Source organism: Alternaria novae-zelandiae (genome assembly GCF_023758075.1).
Source record: "Alternaria novae-zelandiae strain BMP 2774 chromosome Unknown scaffold_10, whole genome shotgun sequence".
In the NCBI taxonomy this organism is placed as follows: domain Eukaryota; kingdom Fungi; phylum Ascomycota; class Dothideomycetes; order Pleosporales; family Pleosporaceae; genus Alternaria; species Alternaria novae-zelandiae.
Window position 1 is genome coordinate 1,102,640 of NW_026056970.1, and position 14,332 is coordinate 1,116,971.

The 14,332-nt window shown below is 53.1% G+C and overlaps 3 protein-coding genes across 3 annotated transcripts; 2 read left to right on the forward strand and 1 right to left on the reverse strand.

The window, feature by feature from the left end:
• Positions 1–758: 758 nt before the first annotated feature.
• Positions 759–2,708, forward strand: J4E88_005726 (uncharacterized protein; the record flags this gene model as incomplete). Its single annotated transcript, XM_049399360.1, has 2 exons — positions 759–2,216; positions 2,262–2,708. The coding sequence occupies 2 exons, from the start codon at positions 759–761 to the stop codon at positions 2,706–2,708; spliced, it is 1,905 nt and encodes a 634-aa protein (XP_049255151.1).
• A 2,766-nt stretch (positions 2,709–5,474) lies between these two features.
• On the reverse strand, positions 5,475–6,185 carry J4E88_005727 (uncharacterized protein; the record flags this gene model as incomplete). The annotated part of the gene is made up of 1 exon (XM_049399361.1): positions 5,475–6,185. The coding sequence occupies one exon, from the start codon at positions 6,183–6,185 to the stop codon at positions 5,475–5,477; it is 711 nt and encodes a 236-aa protein (XP_049255152.1).
• Positions 6,186–7,373: 1,188 nt separating this feature from the next.
• Positions 7,374–10,034, forward strand: J4E88_005728 (uncharacterized protein; the record flags this gene model as incomplete). The annotated part of the gene is made up of 1 exon (XM_049399362.1): positions 7,374–10,034. The coding sequence occupies one exon, from the start codon at positions 7,374–7,376 to the stop codon at positions 10,032–10,034; it is 2,661 nt and encodes an 886-aa protein (XP_049255153.1).
• Positions 10,035–14,332: the final 4,298 nt, after the last annotated feature.

Here is a 14,332-nt window from a genome sequence, read left to right on the forward strand (position 1 = left end):
ACGCGTCTTCGCGCACAGTAGACGCGAGCGAGACGCGCCATCGGTAGTCACAGCGAGTTGTCGTCTTTTCCAAAGGTCCGGCGTCCAATACGAAGGATGGTTCGCCTGTATATCGTACGTCATTCGGCGGTGTGAAGGGGGGTTTGATGTCCTTTGGTGGTGTGCCTGCCCGAAGTGCCTGTCTTTCGCGCTAGCGCCTACTCGTTAGCGCGACAGGTATCCCGCTCCAGGTCGTTTGCATCTCCATCACTTGTCTCATACACGAGCACATTCGGCCTATCACAAGATCGACTTACATCTGGCATCACTGCAATGTCTCAGGATCCCTGGCGGTCAGGCCTGAACGGCTGCCTTGACGCGTCCGATGGCGCCCCCATGTCCCAATTGCCCTCTCTTGGCACTCAGATTGCCCGTCACCAATTGTTTGTAGGTGACTTAATCCAAAGTCGCGGGCACCCGTTGTTGTGATGACGAAACTCAAACTTGCGGTCACCGTCCATTTTAATTGACTCAACCTACTGCTTCTGCATTACTCAATTCGACCCTGGCATGCCTGATCTCTGCCACTCTCGCACTCTGGTCTAGTCACCTCCATTCTCTGGTCCTGACGAATCGCCCACGAGTTCAGCAAGTCTTGAATGAGAATATTACAGATACAAGAGCTGACGTTTTCGACTCATCACTCTCATCGAAATCACTTCCCCCGTATCATGCGCCAGCCGACATATCCCCCTTCGCACCTCGCCACAAACCGTACCATGGTCTCAGACAGCAAGCCGAGTTGCCATTCCAGCGGAACAAACAACAAGGCTAAAACATTCCCTGTACATCATGAGGCCTTGACAAGACTTCGCGAGGTCCTTCCCGATAAGCTTTGGCCGGAGGTGCGCCCAGCACTCTCAGAAGACGTATCATTCGGCAAAGCAGAGCTTCAACACGGGAGGGTACTGGTCGGCCACGTCGACCCAGAAAAGAGCCAGGGACAGGATACTGCGGAAGAACGCGCCTTGTGGGCTCATCTCTGGAAGATTGATTGCAGAGGAGGTGCTGTACTCAGCTTCTATTACAATACCCACGAGGAGCTCCGGATCGGCGAGCCAAAGTTCCGCAAGGTCGAGTTCCAGAAATGGTGTTGCATGATCGCTACAGATCAGTCACCTGTAGGCTCTTCTGGTGGCGAGTGGGAGAAGCGTCTCAAGACGGTCGTGAAGATTGCTCTCCTTGGAGGTGGATACCTGAACCCAAAAGATTATACGTTTCCAGACCTGGCAACAATCATCAGTGTCATCAACAAGCGCAAGCCTACCCACCAAGCCTGTTCTTCTTCAATGCGCAACGCCAACGGCAAGCGACCGTCGGAGGGAGACTACCTAGACAGATTCATCGAACAGATCATGGAACCTGAGTCTGAGGACGACTACTTGGATAGAGACAACGAGGATGGTGCACCCCTGGCAGATTCTAGCAGTCCTGCCTACGCTCCTTCTGCAAAGAAGTCTGGTATGAAACCATCTCATATACAAGAACTACAAGAGGCATTTCCGCCTACAGTCTGGCCACGTGTTGAGAACTGCAGTGAAGACATCGGCAACATTTACCCTGGAAAAGTCTACCTAGGATTTGTGCCATCTGCAAAATCGCCGAGTGGTTCACCAAAGGAGGTGTGGGCGAGGGTCAAAGGCAAAGCGTCCGTCAAAGGAGAAGCGTCCGCCAAAAGGTCTGGACACATTCTGTGCTACTGGAACGACGGACGAAAGGCAAACTTGAGGGATGAAGATCTCGTTAGTAAGATAGATTTCGACAAGCCTTTTCGATATCTTGGAGACCCTGAAGCACGCGACAAGAAGAAAGACATACGCGATCCCTGGCGGGCCTCGGTAGCCATTTGTGTACGGGCAGCGCTCGTCCACGCGGGAATGATTGACGGAGACGAGCTCTCAATCCAGACTAAAGCACCACGAGCCGCCGAGATCATTCGCCAAAACCGGAACAGACTCGACACCAGCACCGCAAGGCCCGCTGACGTAGAAGCCTCGGACGATATTAATGCTCCATCCAGTATTGATGTTATTTACAGTTCTCCAAGCATCCCGATTGCAGACATGAGGCCCAAAAAGCGTCGTATGGCCTCTGATCACGAAGCTGGCAATGATGCTAGAGATTCAGTCTCGTTGGCCACGACACCAGCCCCGAGAGGATTTTCGACCGTAAGCTCGGTAAGTCACTAAACAACTCCTAATACCCTTCTAACTCTCGATCAGATATCGCCGTCGATACAATTTCTCAGGAGAGCTCGTGAGACTGGGCCAGGATCTCTATCTTACGAGCTTGCCGCTTCCAAGAAGAGATGTGCGACTCTCGAAGCCGATGCCGAGCGACAAAAGACAGAGAACGAACAGCTTCAAGAACTATGCAAAGAGAAGACTGTTGGCGCTGTGACTCTGCGAAGTGAGTTAGCCGTCGCCCGCGAGAAGATAGCAAAACTCGAGCGAGACGGCGCGGAGCTACAAGCGGAGATGGGCAGTCTCAGGAAGTTGAGACAAGCGCATGTAAAACATGCTCAGCCCATTCTACTCGAAGTCATGGCTTTCGACATTGGTGATCAAGATGGAACCGATCCAGAAACGGCAAACCGAGACGCTAAGAGGCAGTACGTCGAGACATACGGTATTGAAGTTGAAGGCGGAGCGCTGGGAGATATGGCTTGAGTGCGTCTAAGAGTTCTGACAACTCAGCGATCCTGACGATGCTACTCCTATTTGGTTGTTGCTTGCTATGCGCAAAAGTTGTGGTCCTTGGAAGCGCTTCGGCTGTTAGTCAGGCTCTATGTGCCTATACATGACACAGCCGATTCTGTGTATACAGCCTATACAGCACAGTCAGCAGGTGGTGGAGTTATCTGTATGTAATTTTCCTTTTCAGGTCGCTTTCCAAAAGTGTGCATTTACTACTTCCTCTCTATCCACTATTAGGACAGCATTTGGCTGAGCCCGTTTAGTTTCTCAGGACCGAGCAGGCTGTGTCATTTGTATGGGCACAAAACAGTTTTCGGATTAATTTGCGCAATGCAGTGAATATATTTCTCGTTTGTTATGATCTCCCAGGTACTCCAACGACGCTAGCCGCGTTGGTCACACAGTGCGCCCTCTTTCGTCTGCTACAACTTGTACTGTATGGAGACTACGCTATCAATCTGATCACGCACAAGCACACCGGATATACAGTCGCGACAACACAGAGTCTTGTCTATAGCGCTTTATCTACTCAAGTAGATTGTTACAACCTAGAGACCAGGTAAGTCCCTTCTTCCAAGGTTTTCTCAGACGCAAAGCAACACCCCAATAAGCTGAACTACTCTGTAAAGCACAGAGACAGGCGGAACATCAAGGATGTAACGCGATAGCAGTTACTAACTACTACATAGAGCAACTTACCCGCATGGCGCCCACAATTCAAGAGGTTCGCAGACTAGCGCATCGCGACATACAGTCAGCTCATGGAGGCTAACAGTTATATCAGCCCACTAAAGATGTACGCATCAACAAAGCGGTACTCAAAGACCAGCAAAACAAGCACCCGGCCGTGCTCGCGAAGCTACGCAACGCCATCCCAACCGACTGCTATCCTACAGTAGAAGCCTCACAACAGGACATATACTATGGACGTCCATTCTACCCCGGTAAAGTACTCCTCGGTACAAACGATGGTACTCGCGTGTGGGGCTATCTGCGCCGGATAATGAGTAATCACAAGACAACGATGGAAGTACACTACGAGGACAACCGCGGCGGCGACAATACGGATCATACACCATTTGCGCAGTCTCAGTTCGTACCATGGTGTCGTTTTATCGCAGACGATGCGTGTCCACTTGGTACTGCAGCTTGGGAGGAGCGATTGAAGATAGTGATCAAGATCGTGATGTTGGAGGCTGGCTACTCGGAAGCCACGGTATCTGGTATACCCGCCGACCTACTCACATCGATAAGGAAAAATGTCGAAAAGGGTCGAAACAACGTATCGCAAGCAGCTAGGCCAAGTATACGATCGTCGGCGGGCCTAATAGCAGCTCCTGTTGCATCGGCTTCCGCCCCCAGGCACACTGTTGAGGCCAAGAACAGTGTCGCACTCAATATATCGAAGCCTCAACCGCAGAAGACTACAGCGACACACTACATCAAGGTACTGAAAGATCACATCCCCACCGACCATTGGTTCCAGACGCGTCCCATGGCGGCCCATGAAGAACGAGCAGTCACCTTGTTAGAGCCAGACAGCAAGGAACACTTCGCCCTATTTCCTGGTAAAGTCCTCCTAGGTCATCTCCGTGACGCCGAAAACACACCAGTATGGGCAGCGTTCCGCCATCCCAAACCCTCTGCCAAAATACAGACACTGTCGGGACCGTGGCGCATGTGCTTCTTCGACGACAGCCTGTTCGAGGTCGAACTGCCCGAAACACTTGACGGCGCCATTGAATTCGCGCCTGCATTTCAGCTACTCACTGAGAGTAAAGACAACGTCGGTACACGCAAAATCTGGTTTGCTAGAATCAGCACGTGCGCACGGGTTGCGCTCATCGACGCTGGACTCCAAGACGACGAGGGCTTTCAGACTCGAGTAGACGCACGGCCTAAAGAGCTCGCGGCAGTGATCAAAAAGGCGTGGGCGCGACTACGACGGACACTCCAGGGAGGTGGACGCGAAGAGGCGTTGCCGACGCGATACCGCCAGTACCGTACAGCGGACGCTTCTGCTGTAGGCGCGATAGCACATGGCCAAACACAAGCGCCTACAGACCTCCAGCCCGACAATGGCGAACAGCAAGCAAAGTCGCCCCCGGAAGATCTCATCCAAGATCTCATCGAGATATCCGAAGACGAAGACGACATCATGGAATCGGGCTACCAGCTCCGCGCATCCAGCCCTTGGCCCACTTTCCCGAAGCGCGAGATGTTCACCCCAGCGCCCACCTCTTCCGCCATCAACAAGAAACAAAAGACCGCTCCGTCCAACCGTACCTCTCTGCTCGACTTCATCAACCTAACTACTACCATCGACACCCCGGATACCGCTGCGCTCGAGGAACAGGTCCGCGCATTGACTGAAGCCAAGACATCTCTGGAAAACACTGTCAACGATATGAAAGCACAGATCAGCGACTACAAGACGAAGAATCAAGAGTTGCAGGTGTTCAAGGCCAAGCATGTTGAGCACTGTCAAGCTGTGATGCTCAAGTTGCTGACGCAGAGGAATGTGCGAAATGGAAGTAGTGAGGTCGATGCGGAGAGAGATGCGAAGACGGAGTATACTCAGGTCTATGGTATTGCTATTGTGGAGGATATTGGAGGAGATTGAGAGGGGTACTGTTGACTGTATTGGTGTAAAGGGTTTGGATTGATGTCATGGGAAGGTAATGTTTAGGTAAGAGAGGTGTATTGGGAAGATAACTGTTTGTTCAAAGGGATCTCCGCTCAGAACCCACCAAGACCATCGTCGCTGTCCTCGTAGTCGTAAGACCAGTTATGATCAGCGTCTCTTTCCACGCGTTCTTCTTTACTACCCGTCAACTCCTTCCACTCCTGTTCCTCCACCGGTTTCCCCAGCCCAATAGATAACTGCAAATCCTCGTCCTCACCCTCAAGCGCATGGTAGCTCCACACATAATCCACATCCGAAATACAATGTGGTTCATTCACAGCGCCAATGCGGCATTTTACCTTAAGCAGCTCGACTGCGACGACCGAACCTTCTTCGCCAGGGGAGGCCATGTTGGATGCCGAGTCTATCCGGCGGAAGGGTAGTTGGACTTGTTGCGTTTGCGGGGTTTCCGTAGCCTCGGTTATGGGCTCGTGGGACACGGTCGCACGCTTGTGGCTTGGGGATTTGGAAGTTTGGAGGCCGGTGACGAAGTAGATTGGCTTGTTTTGTTGCGATAGCTTGCGGAGGAAGTCTTGTGTGCTGGTATCGTTGCGTAAGGTGTCGAAGACTAGTGATGCGTCGGTCAGGGTGGAGTGCGATGTAGATGCAGCGTCCTCTTGTTTTGAGCGGGTCGTCCTTTGTATAAACTCTGAAGATACTGAAGGCTTGATGGATTCGGAGGAGGGGTTCAAAGGGTTGGTAGTGATCTGCCCTAGGGCGATGGACTTTGATGGCAGTGGTTCTGGGAGGTGTAGAATCGACATCCTTGCGATAGATCTGTATGAGAATTGCGGCTAAGCTGGGTATCTCGAGTTAATGGAAAACAGTGTAGGTGAGACCAAGATGAGGAGATGCAGGACAGTCAAATACGAGCGCTGGCTAGGACCAGCGGTGAAGTTATATTGTGACGATGTGGACTTGGCCCAGTCTTCAATCGCACCATGACATAACTGCTGATGCTGTTGCGTTAGCATAACGTCTCTGCGCTTGATGCTAGTTCATTGTGACGTCTGTCATTCGTTGTCGCCCTGTTGTCGGTCGTACGGGAAGGGATGATCATTCGGCGCGAGAGTATAGCTCGGCTAACAAAGGGTTATGAGGCCCAGTCTTTGCTCCACCTAGGGTTAAGTTACTCAATTGGCGAACAAAGCCCGCAAACTTGCGATTGCGTTACTAAGAAGCAGCCGGGGTGGTCTGATGGAGATCGGCTGACTTGTTCCTGAGTGCGATCCGACCTCGGGCTCGGAAGGCTAGATTGCATGCATCAGCGGGAGGACGCGGAGCCGCATGCTAAGATTTTCCATAGATCTTCGAAGACAGTTTCGCGAGGAGCTGCATAGCCATTGAAATTTTCGTGAAGAGATACCACACGGAGCCTAATATGCCGTGGGTATCTCGTAGGGTGAGAGAGTCCACATGTTGCGTGCAACCTTCCGGAACCAGGAGAATAACAGCTATCGCACTGGCAAAAGCGCTCGCGTGTCAATATACGACGATAACGGAGGATGGAGATTGAGATTGCTGATAGCGAATGTGTGCTATGGTGAGCCGCTGCCTCGGGATGGTTTGCAAAGGATGAGGGGTGATTCGTCATGTGAAGAGCTGACTAAGGACGAAACGTGGCGTCGTGGCGCGTGGGCGTGGCCTGGCGTGACGCGATCGACATGACACGCTCTGGACGTGACATTTGCCCTTGGTAATATATGCGTCGCGCTTGCCGTCATTGCACCGTTGTCGCCTACAATAGACCGTCGCTCGTCCGTCCTTGATATCGAGATGAAGCTGGGTCGGATGACTGGGATGGTCGGCCATGAATGTCGCTGCTTTCGGCAGCGGGCGGAAAGCTGACACTGCCACACTGCGGGAGGAGCATGTACCGTAAACATGACAACGCCAACTTTCGGGCCACTTTTGCAGCCCAGACACCTACCAATTCCTACGGCTAGCCTGCCATGGCAGAGACATCCATAGCCTCTACCCACCACCAGCGTCGCCAGAGTGCCCTCGCCGACATCCAATTCGCCTCTATCGTCGACGATGACCTCACACCCTCCGAAGACGAGTCGCCGGAGGAAAGCGCGTTCGGGCTCGAAACAGCACAGTCAGCAATTGGAGTCAGCATAGGAAAGCAGCAGACGCGTCTGACTTCGCCGAAAACGCCGGCTGCGGAAAAGGCTGCTGCCCTAGAGGACACGGAAGACGGGGCCTTTTTCGAGGGCTGGCAGGAAGCTACCGATGCCACACCGGAACTGAGAAAGACGACACCGCGTCCAGAACCGAGCAAAGATGTTCAGAGAGCTGACGTGAGGCCGAAACCCACGCACACATCGAGCAATGACGACCGCGAGCGGCAATCCGACCCTCAAACGCGACTTCCTTCACCATGGCGAGCAGGACCGAAGACATTCCACAAGGAGAAGGCCGGCGACCATCGAGCTACACTCCGCGAACACCTACAGATTGGAAGACGGCGGGCATCCTCGAGCGGCTCCATGGGGGACACGATGCGCAAATACATGCCCTTCACCCTGCCCACGTCCATCACCAAATCCTACAAAGACATGCACTTTTCGCTCCCGAGCTTGTCAGCACTTTCGCTCGATACCGAAAAGCCACGCACCTCCGACAGGCGGAGGAGAGATACCTTCGCCAGTAGTGGACCAGCCCGAGACATACCACAGCAGGATGGCGCCAGCCACTCCACACCCAAAGAGTCGAGGAGCGCATCGAGGAGCCTCGTACAGGTACCACAACATCCCAATACCGCTCCGATACCCCAACGAGAGTTCAGCGACGAGAGCACCGATACCCTTCAACCGTCCCCCAAGATATCGAGCGACCGACCGGCGCCTAAGTTACGGCGGTCCAATTCCGAAGGCTCTTTGCTCGTATACCGCACAAGATCTTTCGCGTCTTCGCTCGGCGACGACACGCGCTTCGAGAGTGTCCAAGAGCAGGTCAACAGTAGGCTGAAGGCCCTCAGAGACAGCTGGCAAGACTCGAATTTCAAGTTGCCAAGCCCTTCGTTCCCAAACTTCAACCTGTCGTCCAGCAGCGAGATATTCAGAACCCGCAATGCCAGTATAGCATCTAGACTCCGCGAAACCGATAATGTCCGCGCAAACGAGCCTGCACCGGCAGCACGTCGCGATTCGACAAGGAAGAAGCGCCTGCCGTCAAAGGGTGGGGACAGCGACTTTGAGCCGCATCCATACTTCACACAGGCTCTGCAAGAGCTTGAAGGGGACTTGGTCGTGCTGGGAGGCTATCGAGGTTCCATCTTGCGCTCAGCAGAACCGCCCCATCGACAGCTCTGGGTGCCCATAAAAGTCGGGTTGAACCTACGCAAGGTAGACTTGGAGGTACCTTTGGACCCAGATGCGGATGAGCGCATGGAGGAGAGCATTATACCCAGCGGCATGCTGACCCATATCGGCCCCGTCGATATAGCCAAGCGCCTGTTCAAGCGTCTGAATGCATGCGATAATGTCAAGGATGGTAAACTCAGGGTCCACAACTACGGTTACGACTGGCGGCTCTCTCCGCACTTCCTCAGTCGACGGATGATACAATTCTTAGAGTCGCTGCCTTGTAATCAGCCAGGCGTCCCTCCAGAGAAGCGCGGTGCCGTTATCGTCGCACACTCATTAGGCGGCTTGATCACACGGCATGCTATCAACCAGCGTCCCGATCTAGTAGCCGGTGTTGTATATGCCGGTGTGCCTCAACGCTGCGTGAATATCCTCGGTCCATTCCGCAACGGCGACGATGTGCTCTTCTCCTCACGCGTGCTAACAGCACAAGTAAACTTTAGCATCCGAACATCATACGCTCTCCTACCCCTCGACGGAAAGTGCTTCATCAACAAGCGCACGAAAGAAGAGTACCCTGTAGACTTCTTCGACGTAAATACCTGGAAAGAACACCGCCTCTCACCATGTATAGCAGCGCCTCTGCCCCGCCCCGAACAACCCAAAGACAGCAACTTCAGCGTTAGTGGCCTGATGAACGCCGTCTCCTCATCACTCCCAACCTTCTCCACTCGCAAAAGCAGCACCGCAAAAGACGCAGCCGACGTAGCTCGTAACGCCGCGAACAATGTCACAGAAGGAAGCGCCGAACAAGCAGGCATGGGACCACAGATGGGCCACGAACACAACATCGAGACCTCTAAAGAGCCGAACCCCGCGACCGATGTCACGATCCCTTACGACAAAGCCGTGGAGTATCTCGCGCGAACCCTCGCTGAAGTCAAAGCCTTTAAACAAGAACTCGACCACCGCCCTGAACACACGACGTCGAACGCATACCCACCCATCGCACTCATCTACGGCAAGTCCACACCGACGGTATATGGCGCAAAGGTAGAGAGTAAAGAAGCCATCAAACGCGCAGACGTGTACGATGAGCTTGCATTTGCGAGCGGTGACGGTGTGGTGCTCGCTCGTGCGGCTATGGTGCCCACTGGGTATAGTGTAGTTCGCGGCGGTGTCGTCTCGAGCGACCGCGGTCACGTCACGCTTCTGGGTGATTTGGAGGCTGTGGGGCGGTGTCTTTGTGCTGTTATCCATGCGAGGAGGAATGGCGTTGGGATGGGGGCTGGGGCGCGGTGAGATTATAGAGGCGCCTACACATTTCTACCTAGAGTCAATGAGATTGGATCAAGTTCATGGAAAGGGTGCTTTGTTTCTTTTTATATGTGGATTTGTACTTGTGCTTCGATGTGTTATCTCTGTGCTATGCAAAGGCAATAGTTTTCTTGGGCAAAGTGTATGACCCTCACGCCAGAATCCTCAACAGCCCTGACAAAACCACACACGTGTCGACCGTCACCCACGAGCTCATCGCAGCAAACAACGCAATCACTCTGGTATCCGCCAAGCCATCTGCCCTTCTCCAACAGACGCGTTTCTCGTATATCTCCATCGGCCCTTCTCTCGGTGCTACACCCTCGTATACAGCCTTGGGACGGTTCGCTGGGCGTTGCGATCTGCGAGTGAACGGTGGAGCGGAGCGGAAGGCGGCTACAGGCGATACAACGTGACGCGACGGACGGTACGGGCGGGCCATCGTGTGCGGCGCGTTGGGTTCGAGTTCGTAACGAAGTCATGTTTTGGTAGTGGGTGTCCGGGTGGGCACGCACGTACCTAACTGGCTTTGTTGCGCCCTTGATGTAACATCGTCTCGTGGTCTTTGCGCTGGGGTCTTGGGTAGGATTTGGGATGGAAAGCTGTGGATGGTATTGAGACTGTGGAGGGTTTGCGGTGGTTTTGCTTTTTCAACGGCTGCTGGGCATCTTGGGAGGCAGGAAAGAGCGTTCAAAAGCTCTGAATGGGGAAGAGATGAAAAGGCATCGCAAACAGATGTGTACTCCAGGAATCCGATTTCTCTCGATGATGCTGACGTCGATCGCGCTAGTATTGCCGTGTTCCAGGACCAAGCTGATGAACTCCAAATCAACTCAAGAAACACCTGGTGGTAATTCCAATTCTATGACCTTCGACTGAAGGGTTCACCCATGTTGTGGTTCCGCAGTAAATCGCTCAGTTCCAAGGCCGGTACCAGTCTGGGCTCATGCACTTAAGAAACAAGCAAAGTTGATTGATGCAAGTTGCCAGAGTGCTGCAATTGACCATGAGTCGCAGAGGATTGCTGCATGCGAATCGGGTCGAGCAGTACATGTGTGATTAGTAAAGGGGGATGTTGATCACGTTGCTCAGCTCGATCGACATATGCCCACTGAGCCACCCGCATCGTCATTTAGCACCTCGTGCGAGACAATAGACATCTCTGTAATCGTATTGCGTCTTCCCAACTACGGCATGGACGACTCGATGTTTGAGAGCACTCCATCGTGACGAGGGTCTGCAGTCTGGTACATCAGCCATGTCATGTAGCACTAACAGACCCCTATAGGCTGCGCTTAGAGTGTCAAGTCAAAATCTGGCTTGGAAACGCGCATGCCGCGTGACGGAATGCGAACAGAAAGATCAGCCGGTGGGAACAGCTCCCGTGGTGCGTACAGCCAGATCCATGGATTGTTGCGTGCGAAGAGGTCCTTTCCGTTTGAGGCTAGTGTGCTTGGCATTGCCCGTTAGGCCATCTGGTACCGTACCCCAGCCTTCCGCTAATCTCACTCGGAGCCTCCGTCTTCCCCATCATCGCGATCACGTCGCCAATCGCTCTATCTACCCCATCTGGATCAATTAGCAGCAACAGCTCCTACTGAGATCGATTTCAACCAACTCAGGTTCGCTGCAGCGAAGCGAGATTTCTGCCTCAAATTCGTCACGAAGTCGCGATCCTTCATTTAAGCGCGCGTATGCAGCTCTGACCATCACGTCACATCACCAACCAATCCTGGACTGTCACGCGATGATGTGCAGCGGGGATAAAACTGTCTTGTCGGGGATGCGGTAACAGACAGTGCACTCTTTAGCATTCCGCACTGGTATCAATGCGGGGGTAAGGAGCTCGTGGCTTCGGTTGCGTCTGACGGCTTGGGGCCAGCCTACAAAACTTCGCTTTACCTTGTATGTTCAAGACGAGTCATGATCAGATGCTGACAAGCCATCCATGTAGTCATACGGCACATCCGAATTCTTGGGAATCTTCTCAGATGCGCAGGTGTATACACGCTAGAGCACGGAGTTATTCCGAAAGGACTCTGTACCCCTCCGATATCACAGCACCACGCGTCATTTCTCGCTGGTACCGATACACTGCTAGTTTCCTGTGCTCAGCTACTGCTCGATCGCCCAAGAAAAGTCACTCCTTAACAAGTTCATCTCGCTACTACTGCTCATCGCCTATTCGATGGACAACCAGCCCTGACAACAATCTGTCCTGTCGTCGATTGACATCTAGGCTTAATTCGTGTGGGAAGAGCCTCTCAGGCGCACAAATTCAGCACGCCTCGCAGGGGATGGCTCAACATGGCCCTACCACAACGGAATCCTTCTGTCGATGCATTCCCCTCGAATAATTCCCGTTAGCGTCAACGGAGATATCGTCTTATCGTTCTTGCTGAAAGCGGAAGGTGGAGAGTGCAGTCAAACGCTCGCAACAAATCTAGAGCAGCCCACACACGTGATGGGCCGGTTCATGCGTGGCGTCGACTGGCCAGTGACGAAGCTACCGCTTCTCGCGAGTATCAATACACGAGCCGCGCTCCTGTTGAATGCCGTCAGATCAAACACTTGTGAGTGGCGGAGGACGCATGATCGTCTCGAATAATCGACCACTCAAGCTGGTCAACTCACCGTCACGTTCAGGGTAGGGGCTTTCGGCTGACGATTCAGGAAGCTAACCTTAGTCTACCTGCGGCACGCGCTTCCCCCGCGGCTGCTCAGACCAATTCTTTGCATTCGCTCGAAATTGCCATCTTGGTACTGGGTCCTTCGATACGACACTTGGGTCCGGATGTCATCCAAGCCCAAAGACCCACTGCTCCCGCTTTTACAGTCTTTGTAGTTTGGTCCGCTACCCAAACTCTAGGCCACAAGTTGACAAGTTGTGGGATCCATGTACACAATCTAGCTGAACCTGGCTGGCTCATTTCGCACACAACGTACGTCGATAACCTCGACTCCCTGTCGTGGCCCAAGGAAAAGGCGGCCAATACGCCGCTCAGTTGGGCTTCCGCGACTGAAGATGAGATCAAGCTGGGGTTGTAAAGTGTCGATCAGCTGCTGACTCGAAACGATCTCCGCTACGATGATGGAGCCCCCAAACTGTGCCGCATTGCAGCTCGTATCGCATCGTCACCTTATGCAAGATTGCAGTGATTCCTTTCAGGTCAGAACTACGGTGGAGACATGTATCTCACAAACTGCGTCTCATGGGACTGCCAGGTTGTACCTCATAACGATCCAAAATATAGGATCATTCATGTTGACTCTACAGGTTTCCAACTCGAACTGGCCAAACATTCTAACAAGAGCGCTTATGGCACAGCGGCTACTGCTTAATTCAGTACAGACAGTTACATCTCCACACCTTTTGGGATTCAACATATTTCAGGTCATGACCAGGATTTAATCATAGTAGGGCGCGTTGGTGAGATGCCAACTAGCTCGAGAGATGTAGAGGACCAGACACTCCCACGTTGACCACTACCGCCAGCTATCGTGGTGAGAATTGGTTTCTAACACCATCTAGAATAGGTGGAGTTGCAAATAGTATGTGTGGCTGTAGCATACGCCTCTGAAACAAGTTCGCCGCAGCATCAAAGAGCTTGGGTTGAGCACGGCCTTCAATGCAGGAAGCCCAGGTTCGTCTACCCCAATTGGTAAGCGACGGTAGGTCCCTGCAGCATCAACCAGTAACCAGCTGTCAAACCCAACACTTCTATCTTCGTCACAGGCGTGCGTCTTCTGCATTCCTAAGGACTCACCACGGTTAGCTGTATACAACATCCGCACTCTGGGCGCTCGAACCATCTTTGCCACACGTCAAAGCACGTATCTGACGCTGCCCCACGCTAAATAACGGTTGAGCAAAAGCCACCAGGCGAGCGCACCACACCCACATCGAGACCCTGATCAGATGGATCTTCGTGGCCAACTGAAAGCTTAGCCCCTGCTGCTTGCTGTACACATTTGAAAGGGTGCCTACCAACCACCATCTTAGAAGCGTGCGTCTGTCGGAGGGGGCCTTGATCAAGATACTGGAATTCGATGAGGAGCAGCTATCAAGAAAAACATGAGGCACTTTGCGACTAGGATACATGCCTGCAAAACTTCGGTCGTCTAACAAAGCCCGAAGCGTTCAAGACTCAAGTGCTCGACTACGCCGTACACTAGCTCGTCTACCCATGCTAGCTCGAGCCGTTGTTCGTTCGCGGTCAGGCTGTGCACGCACGCAGCGGCATGCTGGCATCGAGTACGCCAAGTCGCTCAGGTACCAACCT